Source organism: Phalacrocorax aristotelis, chromosome 2, assembly GCF_949628215.1.
Source record: "Phalacrocorax aristotelis chromosome 2, bGulAri2.1, whole genome shotgun sequence".
Lineage (NCBI taxonomy): Eukaryota > Metazoa > Chordata > Aves > Suliformes > Phalacrocoracidae > Phalacrocorax > Phalacrocorax aristotelis.
Window position 1 is genome coordinate 54,434,074 of NC_134277.1, and position 12,253 is coordinate 54,446,326.

The 12,253-nt window shown below is 40.4% G+C and overlaps 1 protein-coding gene across 8 annotated transcripts in view; it reads left to right on the forward strand.

Annotated features, from left to right (window-relative positions):
- NT5C3A (5'-nucleotidase, cytosolic IIIA) overlaps positions 1–6,072 on the forward strand; it is a 28,932-nt gene extending 22,860 nt beyond the window's left edge. For all 8 annotated transcript variants that reach the window (XM_075083611.1, XM_075083614.1, XM_075083616.1 and 5 more), the window contains 8 exons: positions 415–513; positions 964–1,033; positions 1,743–1,789; positions 2,181–2,266; positions 2,524–2,613; positions 3,830–3,992; positions 4,460–4,660; positions 5,447–6,072. In XM_075083611.1, the coding sequence (XP_074939712.1) occupies positions 415–513; positions 964–1,033; positions 1,743–1,789; positions 2,181–2,266; positions 2,524–2,613; positions 3,830–3,992; positions 4,460–4,660; positions 5,447–5,548 (858 nt within the window). In that variant the 3' untranslated portion in view covers positions 5,549–6,072. The remainder of the gene's footprint in view (positions 1–414; positions 514–963; positions 1,034–1,742; positions 1,790–2,180; positions 2,267–2,523; positions 2,614–3,829; positions 3,993–4,459; positions 4,661–5,446) is intronic.
- The last annotated feature ends 6,181 nt before the right edge of the window (positions 6,073–12,253 follow it).

Below are 12,253 nucleotides of genomic sequence, written 5' to 3' on the forward strand. Positions count from 1 at the left end.
AAGCTTTAATGGTATATTAATTGCACAAAGAGCTAGTTTTAAGGTTCACCATCTCCCAGTGGCATACTTGAACTACAAGGTGATGCCATATGTCCTGTTTCTGTATACCTCCCGTATTTCCTGCAAACACAATTATCTTTTCTGTGAGTGTCAGCTTATTCAATAATTTGATATTAGGAAAGGAAATGAAAACAGATGTTGAAAACAAGCAGAACTGTATGCAGTCATCAGTTAACACATCCAGAGTATTTTCTGTTTCTTCTTGCATTTAACTTGCCTTCCTGTCCTGGGCATGTTTTGATGTCATGTGAAACTGGTTATAGATGCAAAGCTTCCAATCTGATGGGTAACATGTATTACCTACTAAGTTTTTCTCTGTAAGTATATTTCTGTCTTTGTTCTTACTCTTCATAGATGCCAGAATTTCAGAAGAAAACTGTTCATATTAAGGACCCAGGGAGAGTAGAGGAGATTATTTGTGGCCTCATCAAAGGTGGAGCTGCCAAACTTCAGGTAAAGACAGTAGAAGATGCCACCAGTTCGAAATGAAAGCAATCGTGATTATTGCCTTATACCAACAAATTTTAAGAATATATCTGTATATAACAGAAGTCAACCTTCAAGAACTCTCCAAAACTTAGACATTTGTTAACCCTTTTAATAGCCCTTGTTGATTCAACTGTAATTCAGCCAGACACTAGTTAAGTAAATGACATAAACATACAAGCTTAGCAATTTCAGGGAATATTCTGACCAAAGGAATTAAAAAGGCAGTTTTGTTAGAAAAAGTTGTCCTTATGGGATATTCTGGCTTCCGTTACATAGGTCAATAAAATAGGGAGATTTCTGTGACACATACGCTATTCAGCTGCAACTATTGTTGAACATTCAGAAATTTCTAGCCATTCTTTATTTTGTCCCTCCACATTGTAAGACAGTTTTGCTTTTTCTTTCCTTAAATAGATTATTACAGATTTTGATATGACATTAAGTAGATTTTCCTACAATGGAAAAAGATGTCCAACTTGTCATAGTGAGTACTTTTTTTTTTTTTAAATATGGATTGGTTTGTTCACTCCTTTTAATTTTTCCTAGATTTTAATTTTCTATCCAATTTATTCCCTAATATGTGAGATTTTATATTGACTTGTTACCTAACCTGTACATCCTAATAAAGGATTCTAGTGACTGTCTGTACTTGTGTTTTTATGTATATCTATTTTAATCACAATCTGCGTGAATTAAAATCAGATAAAGTGTAATTCACAATTAAAACATTAATTTCTGAACTATGAGATATTAGTGGCTAGATATGGCAGGGCTGACTTTTAAGAGCCCATAATAGACCTGATGCCTGCAAGAACCAGGTAGTAAACTCCTCAGAATTCTTGACATTTTTATCCTGTAGCCTTTTAGAACAAAGAGACTCCATTTGCTAATGAAGTGGGAATCCTAAAGTACATAGGATGCCTCATGATGATGATTTCAGAAACAGTTAAATCTCAGGAAACAGATAGAGAGCTTGTAACTGACCTTTTAATTCAGAGATGAGGGGAAGGACAGTAATATGTTTTCATGCTTATGGAAAAAAATGTGCCTTTTACTGGTTGCTGGTAAGAAAATTTCTGAGGAAACATAGTGGTATGTCATCAAACATTGTCATCTATGCCACTTACAGTGTTGTAGAGCAAAGTAAAAGAAATACACCATCTTGTTTAACACTTTTTTTTCACCCCCCCCAGACATCATTGATAACTCTAAGCTCATCACAGAGGAATGTCGGAAAAAGGTAAACAGAAAACCTACTGTTGGTTTGTTGTACAGAAAAGTGCAATGGCTGTACTGGGTGTTGAATTAGACAGCAGGACGAGACAAGGGATACCTTCAGATCCTTAAGCCTCTCTGAGCTTTCTCAGTGACTGCAAGACATCCCATCACTAATAGAAGAGAACAGAAATAATTGTATTCCTGATAGTAGCGTGTAGTTCAGTTTAGCAGCATCTAGTTTTTCTTCATACATATATTTACAAGCTAACTCTTTGTTCAAAGAGCATTGCAGATTCCATTTTATCTAAATAATGTGATCAGAACAAAGAAAGTAGTAGTTTTATTGGTTAGATCGAATACCAAGTGTTATTTTATAAAAATACATTAAACGTCTGGTGCTTTTTTCCCTTCAGTTATTGCAGCTGAAAGAAACCTATTATGCTATTGAAATTGATCCAGCTCTCACTATTGAAGAAAAATATCCATATATGGTAGAATGGTAAGAGACACCTCCCATCTTCAAATTACACTAAGATTAGATTTAATAAGGGTTTTTAAAGCAAATTAATGGCAGTAATTAGCTTTTAGCCAACACATTAACTGAATTAATCTCTCTGAGTGTTGTGCAACTTGTTGTTTTGCTTTGCTGTTAACTTGAATGATCAAGAATTAACCATACAGGATGCTTTTCATCATGAGAATTCACGACAGGTGAATCTTAAGTCACTTTCAACCCATTTGTTGATTATATTCTAGGTACAATAAATCTCATGCACTTCTCATTGAACAAGGCTTACAAAAGGATAAGTTGGCAGAAACTGTGAGGGAATCTGATGTTATGCTGAAGTAAGTTCCTTTTGATTTGAACATTATTGTTTCGGACCATTTTCTGAGATTCGTACTGTGTCTTTTCAGGGGAAAAAATACACAAACAAAAATGTTCCTGAGTTCGTGACACCATCATCATGGAACATAGTGAACGTTTCTCGCCCCTGCTTTATTCATATATTGTAGCTAAATACTTACAACTATCACACTGTATACACTAGAGATCTTAAGAAGAAATTTTTTAAAAGTTTGAGTCCCATCTCTACAAACTTAATTTCTGTAGACTTTCATCCTCTTGAAATTGCACTGGTGGTTCTTTTTTTTGTAAGGAGAATGTAGAGCTCAACTTTTTCCTTTGAAAAACACTCCCTAGAGTAGTACTATCTGAGGTAAAAATGCAGTGACTTGAGGAATATGTGTCGTATGTTGTATTAAACATTACTCTGCGTTCATGACTAAAGGCAAGTTTAAAAGCCAGCAAAATCCTTGCTTGAAATGTGCTATGGCCCCCATCTCTTTTAAAATTCTCCAAAATCGTCTGTAAATTTTGGTCTACTGAAGCAAGATGTTAAGACTTAATTTCGGGAAGTGTTTGTCATACTGATTAAATTCTTGTCTTTTGCAAAATCAACAAGCACACCATCTCTGCCTGTTTGAAAGCCTAAGTCCATGTGGATTGACTCTTCATTCACAGGCTAAAATTCCCTCAAAAATTTTCATCACAATTTTTTTAAAACACTTAAAATTCTACCAGTCAACGTCTGTGTGGAAAAGGCATATAGAGATATTAGCTTGTTCCTGGAATACTATACATAGTTTTGATTGAGTACTGAAAACTAAAAACCTTTCAGGAAAGAGTGACAATAAATGTTTTCAGGATTTCAGAACAAAACAAAATTTGGTTTATGGTAATAACCCAATAGAAAGTCAAATATTTAAGCAAGAAAGATTGAAAGGAAATGTACAGCCTGAGAATAGCTACAGAGAGTTCTACTAGTTGCTTGCTTTTTCTGGGGTGTTTGATGCAGTTTGACGCAAGAGTTTCTTGCTAAAACTACGTGCCTTGTGTTAGGTTCTTGCTAACCCAAAAAGGTGAGGCAAAGAAAATTAAGTGAAATGCTCAGAGAAATTTAATTTCCTTTTCCAAAGATGATGTGAATGTCTTCTGAAAACTCCGACTTTTCTTGGCTTGCTTTCTTTGACTCTTGATTTGTATTTACATCTTGTGTTACAGAGAAGGATACGAGAACTTCTTTGATAAACTCAGTGAACATAATATACCTGTGTTCATATTTTCTGCTGGGATTGGAGACATTCTTGAGGAAGTTATCCACCAGGCTGGGGTCTACCATTCTAATGTCAAAGTAGTTTCCAATTTCATGGATTTTGATGAAAATGTATGTATGAAATAACACATTCTTATCAAACATGACTGTGGTATTTAGTAGCTATTCATATATACTACAAGGTGAAGATTTTAATGCAACAGATGTAGCCACCTACCCTGCCATATAGAAAATGACAATTGCATACTCAAGGCTGTCCTCGGCAAAAAACAAGCAGCAGAAAACTGTTCAAACACTGTTAGCGTGATGTGACTAAGATACCATTCATTTCCTTTAATGACAACCTCACACTCAGCCCAGTACACCGCTGCTCCTCCTCCAAGCAGGGAGAATTGCTGTCTGGCTAGTCTTAACAATGCTATTACACCTTTAACAGTCATTTACCTTGTTCATTGTTAGAGATTACATAGTTCAATGTTAGCTCAAGTGTAATAAAACCTGTTTCATTCTAGATTCTGTCTTGTCCCTATGATACTAGAAATAGCTTCAGTGGTTTGTTGTTGTTTTTTTTTTTATAGGGAATATTAAAAGGATTTAAAGGAGAATTGATTCATGTTTACAACAAACATGATGGTGCCTTGAAGAATACAGATTACTTCAAACAGCTAAAAGATAACAGTAATATCATACTGCTGGGCGATTCCCAAGGAGACTTGAGTATGGCAGATGGAGTGGCAAATGTTGAACACATTCTTAAGATCGGCTATCTCAACGATAAAGTAAGTAACCTTATAACCTACTGAACTTTGAGTGAAACAGAGTCATTATAATAAGCTTCAGGTATCAAGCCAAGTGTTTGGCCTGTGTTTGTTTTGAGACTTCAAACATTTTTTCGTAGATTTCTTGCCTATAGTTTTTTTTCTAACCCATAAGCTACAAAAATGCAAATATAAGTTTCTTTGGGTTTTGTACTGAACTACTTCCAAAAAGGTACTTTGTTAAGAAGGAAAATTCAGAGCCTAGAGAAATAAAATCTCTTAAATTCCTCTGTCTACTCCCACTCCTTTCAATACTGGACTGATAATTGAGCAAAATTTTAATTTTCCAAATAAGAGAGACACTGCCTAAATCTGTTTGTTTTGTTTGGGGTGGGGTTTTTGTTTTGTTTTTGTGGGGTTTTGGGGTGGGGTTTTTTTTTTGAGGAGAAACAGAACTGGTTGTGTGCTAAGTTAAAATGGACATCCACTTTCATTCAGGAGAGAGAAAACTTCAGTTTTCTATTTTTCTCTGCCTTTCAGGAAGCTGAGGGAATAGTTTTTCTCTCGGTATCTTTAGGTGTGAGATCCTGGAATAACCATGAGGTGTTATATCCTAGAATGCACACACCGTTATGTCAGGCTGCTCCTACTCTGTCGTCCTGTGGAATTCACTCATAGGAGCAGTACATGTTTGCATGGCTCATTCCCAAAATTTGGTGGAAAGACTGGGTAATATTTGAATGACAGAAAGTCTTCTGATAATTCTAAAACTAAGTGGGTCTTTGTCTTTATCCCTTCTGCAATTAGGTAGATGAGCTTTTGGAAAAATATATGGACTCTTATGATATTGTCTTGGTGAAAGATGAATCCCTGGAAGTTGCCAACTCCATCCTACAGAAAATCCTGTAAATTGCAGTCTCGAGTCACTCCATTCCTTCCAGGAGGCAACTGGACAGAAGAACACACGTGTGCTATCTTAGACGTGTTTATTACTCATTTACAGAACTGTTTAATTTAATTTAAGACTTTTATCTTCATTTTGGTATTTTGAAATATATGTGGCATCCATTGTCAACTAGAAGCTCCTTTTACTGCTTTTATGCGGTTCTTTATTGCCTCACACTCCTATTATAACTAAATTTCAATTGAATTTATAGATGTGATAAACTGCTGCTGACAGGATACTGTGGTTCACTGTCTTTTAATCAGGCATTTCAGAGGAGCATTTTAGAAAATGTGGCTATTTTGTAATATTGAAGATGTAAACGTTCTGTGAATAAGCAGTGTGCATGTTTGTGTTGCCTTTTCTTCTTTCAAGGAAGATATTTCAGTCTCAGCTGTACTTTTAAGGATTTTACTCATATGCTACAGACTTTCACAAAAAGTTTTTCGTACATATATTTTTCTTCAGTAAAAATGCTTTATTCACCCGATTCAGGCAAAGTCTTTCTTCTTGATAGATTTTTGTATCATTACAAAATAGCCTCTATCCTTATGGTTTCTTTATCCTCTGTGGAATGGGAAGAATGTTTTAAGTTAGTGTATCTGAGGTAAAGTTTCTCATCTTTGTAACAACAGATAATTTCAGTAAGCTAATAGTACACAGCCATAACTTCAGCACCTTTGCAGATCTTATTTTGTGTACTACTCCACTTCTAGCCTGCTGTTTCATGTCAAAGCTAGCATGGCTCATTTGAAATAATTTCTCTTGGAATTGTCAGTGAGCTGCTCCCAAAACAGAAAATCAAACCAGAGCTAGATCTTAATCTTGGATTTTAAAAGCAGGCTTAGCCATTTTGCAAAATCGGGTATTCTAGCTACCAGTCCCGTGCCTCCGAAGCACTTAAGGAACACTTCTCCAGGCTGGCTTTAAGTCACATTCCCACTCTCTGCAAATTGTAAGCACAAGTATCAGTATAGCATCTAGCTCTTCTAGCTTTGTTATGCAAGTCCTCTCTGCTTAAACACCTACTGAATCTTCATAGAATGGTTTGGGTTGGAAGGGACCTTTAAAGGACATTTGGTCCAACCCTCCTACAATTAGCAGAGACATCTTCAACTAGATCAGGTTGCTCAGAGCCTTGTCCAACCTGACCTTGAACACATCCAGGGAGCAGGCATCTGCCACCTCTCTGAGCAACCTGTTCCAGTGTTTCACCACCATCATTGTAAAAAATTTCCTCAGAAAGTATTTCCCCCATACTGAACACATTACAGTACCTCTCAGCATCATGTACAGAATGATATAGCTTAATATAGCCTCAGCTTTGGAAGGCTTACTCCAATATGGTGTAGGAGAAGTTAAAGATGGTGTTGTGACCCTGGTCCGAAGAGGTCTCAGCTGTACCAGCTCCATTCATTAATAAGATAGAGGCAATCCTACAACTTCCCTAACATGCAACACAGTCATTGTTCCCCTTTGCTTTCTTTTATACACAGCAGGGACTGTGCCGTCTTCCCTTCCCTGAGGAACTGTAATGAATATATGGGAGAGCCAAGATCCACATTCTCTCCCACCAACGAGTAATACACATCTCAAGAAATGGCCTCTCTCTGTCCAACCTGTGGCCCATTATCAAAATTCTGACTCAGTAGCACCACTCACATTTTCTTCCAAATTGGACAACTTATACCTGTTACCACACCTGCTGGAACTTTTCTAAGAAAGCAAGAGGGGGGTAATTGTCTTACCCCACCTTTGCATCCTCTGCAGTAAACTGAAATGAAATCATCCCTGTATTTTGAATGCACGGCAGAGGCTTGACACACAGTCAGAGGTAGTGTGAGCATCCTTTCATCATCACATTGCACATGCTGTACCAGCAGTGAACTGCTGAGCACAGGGACCCTTCAGAAATTCCAGCTTGCATCTTAACAGGCAAAGACTGTTTGAGGGATTATGTCCTCCTTGTCTACAATCGTGTAATTCTCTACTCCTGGCACAGGGGCAGCCATATCCCTAGAAGCAGGAGCCTTAGAAGCCGTCCGTTTGAGCAGAAAACCACTTAAACAGTAAACGACTGACGAGAGGATAGTGTCTTGGCTGCCTTCCATTTGAGTGCCACAACTCAGGCGGTAGCAGACTGGAAGAGTTGAAAGCACCCTGGCGGTGCCAGTGACAGGAGGAGATGGGAGCTGCAGCTGCCCCAGTCCTGGCCTGCCAAGAGCCTGTCAGCCAAAGCCAGAAGATGGGAAGAGCTTGGAAGCAGTAGTGACAGCTGCTGAGTCAGTGGCATCAGGAGAGCTGCTATTCACCCTGTCTTCCATGCACACACAGAAAACCAAGTGCCCAGCAGCAGCGGGTGCTGCAGTTGATGTGTGACTGACAGGAGCAAAGACTGGCCAAGTGGGAGACACTGCACAGAACAGGCTGGAGGTGAGAAGGACTTGTGGCAGTGGGGCTGAGCAGGGGAGGTGCTGCAGCTCTAGGACCTGCAGGGTGAGCAGCTGCACGGGGTGGAAGGAATAGGCAGCAAAGGCAGCAGGTTGGGGTGTAGAAGATCCCCTGGGGGCAGCCAGGGACAGAGCAGCATTGTACAAGTTGTCACAGAAGAGCAGGAGGAAGTGTATTAGAAAATGCCCACCATAGTGGGACAGGATAGACCTGCAAGTGCCAGGAACACCCAGCCAGGACGGGCAGGAAAGTTGTTCCCCAACCCACAAGGCACACACTTTCTCCCTTTCCACTCCTGCCTGGATGTGCCATTGAGCCAACCTTCACACACAGGCCCTGGGGCCTCTTTCCCTGTGCCCCCCATTTGCCTGGGCCAGGGAGGAGGGCAGGACGGTCGTGTTGCAAAACTGCAAGGGAGGGAGCAGTCTGTGCAGTCATCATCTGCCAACACTACGGTTTCAGCACTGCCAGCAAAATAGCAGGCAATGTTAGGTATGACAGCCCGCAGGACATCAGTGTGAACTGCCCGCTCAGCAGCGTGGTCTGCGCCACCCTGCGCGTGGCAAGGCTCTTAGGGAACGCTGCAGAGTTCTGAGGGGAGGTCAGCAGACACAGTTCCTTTAGCAGTCAACATTTTGTGTTGTAGGCACTTACAGAATTTATGTTAGCTGAGCTAACATCAAGTTTTTAGGGGGGGTAGGGTTGGTGGTTCTTGGTTTTGGTGTTTTTTGGTTTTTTAAACAAGCAGTCATGCTGGCTCTTCTGTCATAGCTGCCAAATAAAAGTCCAAAAGGCAAAGGCCTTCTGAAAAATACCAAGGTGTTTGGCTGCACTGCTGACTCAACCAGTCTCCAGTTGCAAGGGGCTAATTACTAGGCATTACTCCCAAAGTTTACACTGGGACAAAATTTTCTGTTTACAGGTGGGTTACCTTTGGCATACAGATAACAGTTAAAATTTAGAAAATGTGAAAAGCAGCTGATAGCCACAGCTCCACAGCACAAGGTATGTCAGCAACACACTGGCACAAGACCATTCTGGCTACAGGCATAATGGATTTCCCTGGCCATCGCAGCATTGGTGAAAAAGAAGGGGCAATTCTGGTCTTTCTGTAGTGTTCCTGAGAGGCAGGACTGCCCCACGTTCCCATCCAACTTGCCTCAGGATTTCATGTAAACTCATTGATCCTCCCTCCAGAATCTTTCCCTTAGCCTACCCAACCCCACAGGAGGCAAGCCATTGCTCCTTCAGCGTGATGAGGATCTCACTGTTCAACCCACCCGCAGATCTCACCTCCAAGCAGAAGGACAATGAACAGTCAGTCACCAAGTGTTCAGTCCACAATGACAATCGCTTAAAGAAAAGGATTCTTGCCCTTCCACAAGGAGGCAGGTAAGACGAGATCTCCAGCACACTTTCCTCCTTCTATCATTAAATCCTGTCAGTCTCATATTCTGCGTTAAGGGTCTGCCGGAGCAGTGAACCTTTGCTAGGACATACAAGCAACTAAGCCATGTTGCAATCACCTGATAGAAAAGGGTATCTGCCAAATAACTTACTTCTTGAAACGCCATACGGATAGCTTTTGAGAAAAAACAGCTACTTACACGATCAACCAGAACCAGGAGGTCTGATTTTTAAAACCTACATAGTGCCGTGCAGATTATCAAGATCCTTTCATCACCTCACATCCCACTGCCAGCTGTAACTCTTGCTCATATGGTAGCTAAGCGGAAACACAAAATGCATTTTTAGATATCCTCCACTTTTTCAAAATCCCATCGTTTTGTCGCAAGTCTGTTGGCTAGAAATAAGAGCTGATACTATCAGTTGCCTCTCCAAAACCATCAACAAAATTAACTCTGCAGCAACAGCTTAAGCCATCCTTCTCTAGCAAGTCTAATTCTTGTAATTGCTATCCAGATTCTGCATTCAGTTTTAGGAAAGAGATACTATTAACAGTGTCTCTTTCTAAATCAAATTTCTAACCAGAAACATTTTGCAACCCTGAAAGTATATTTCATTTATGGTTCAGTTTGGAAAGACAGGTATCATACATTTGCCCAACCATTTTCCCATAGTCAGAAGAGAATATCTAAAGTTTAAAGCAATGAATAAGGAGTAAGGTTAAGTGCATTTGTTACTTTTTTTTTTCCCCGCTACTCACAATATCTGTTCTGTCTGTAGCACACGTCCAAGGTCAAGTATTTGGGACCTTTACTTAGCTAAAAATGTTTCCTCCTCCTGAGTGGGTGTTACAGGCATCTCAAATGTCCTCTTACTGTCAAACACACACTAATAGTTCTGAACTGAGCCAAAAACTTACACCAAGTACTAGCTAAATATGCCATTTTTAAGCCTAAAAGAAAATCTGGATTTTTTTTTTCCGCAGAAGAAAGTAATATTTGAGTTTAACAACTGCAAACTCTGATTTAAGTATAATTTCTGAATATACTTGCAAGAGGCAGAGCTATATGGTAGAAAGTAACACAGCCAAACTAGGACAGAAAAATCACCTAGAAAAAAATATTTATAAATACCTGGATTATTTCTGGGTGCACACCCATGTTCTGTTTCCCTTCCACTGAGCCCCTGATAATCCAGTAGGTAACTGCAGGCACCTTCCTTTCATCAACTGGCTGTCGAACAGGAGTCAGCCGCCCAGCTCTCTGAGAAAAGCACCTGGCTGTTGCATTAGAGTAGAGCAGCCATCTGATTGCTGGTGAGTCGTCCGTTAGCTTAACCATCCATTTTCATCCCACCATTAATGACCCTTAAAGAGTTATCATCTGTTTTCTGAATAAGCTAGTTAAGTATGTAAGAAAGTCTCTAAATAGATACCTTCCGCATAAAAAAAAAAATATTTTATGTTTTGAGGTAGAAAATATTTTCCTTATATCTATATCCACCAGAGGCCACCCCCTCTAACAGGAAGGTGACATAGAGAGGTTTCTTTAGTGCTGGAGGTGCAGGGGCTGTGCTGAGCAATCCCGGTCCATACCAGCACAACTTCACTTCCCAGCCAGCTCACCCAACCCCTCATGTGGCTATCTGGCAGGCAGCTTGCCTCACTCTTAAAGGGCTGCCACACACCGTGAGGAGCAGTGGGCAGAGAAGTACTTTTCTGAGAAGGAAGGTGGCCCCAAGCCTTTCTTTGAGGAAGGAGCCAACAGCAAAGAACTGACAAGGTCTACATAAGTAATCAAAAATTCTGGATTTTATTGAGTTTAGCCTAACATAGCCAGGTAGTCCTGGCCGCTGTTGCCTTTGGCAAGTAAGTGCCCGGTAATAATACAATTATTTTGCAGCAAGTTTTCCCACTTATTCTTTGCTTTCCCCCCAAGCTGCATTCTTATTTCCAAAATGGCAGCCTCCAGACTTGGGAGGAGGGTGAGGTGAGGGGGTAACAAAAGCTTCCTCTTGACAGAAAAACCTTTTAGATGAATCACAAACCATGTTTGCTAAGGCCTAAGGAGCAGCGGAATGAGAATTTCGGCTGTACTTACCCTAACCAGAGGCACTGGTAAAGTCATATCTGCTATCCCATCGCTGACCTGGGCTTCCAAAAATATCCAGCAGAGGGATCTTTGGGATCACCAAGTGATGGCACTTCTGTGCGTGGTGTGGCTCTTTGTCCTGCATCTGCCCTGCTGTATGGCTCTGCTCTCCGGGGTTAGTAGGTGCTCTTCAGGCCACCTCCCGGGAACCTCCCACCATGGAGGAACCACCCTGATCCGTTGTGCCAAAAGACCTATTCACTAAGACGTCCTCAAAACAATCCTGGATATCTGGAAGATGTGTTTGGGTTTTGGGGGTATGTATGAGAACAAAGTAAGGAGTTGTTTCCACACTGAGGACTGCTTCTGGCAGCACTCAATCACAACTTGCTCCCTATCTCAGCTCTGGAAGCATGCCAAAGCAATGCATTTGAACCACAGCGACAAGCGAGAAATCTACTTCCAAATAAAAGAAATGGGAAAATTTTGTGCAAGTCTTCAGAGAAAGCTGCTTTCACAAGTTGGAAATGCTTCTAAGGAGCCATTCGGGTCATAAACATTTGGATTGCAAGTGCTGTCCGCCGATATCCACAGTATTTACATCTGGTATGAAGGGCCGGTGTTTACGTCAACCCAAACCAGAGCAGACTTCCAGCATTTTACATGCAATACATGTGGTTTTTGAACTACAGATAAAGTGAAAATTTCAAACCTTAGATACAA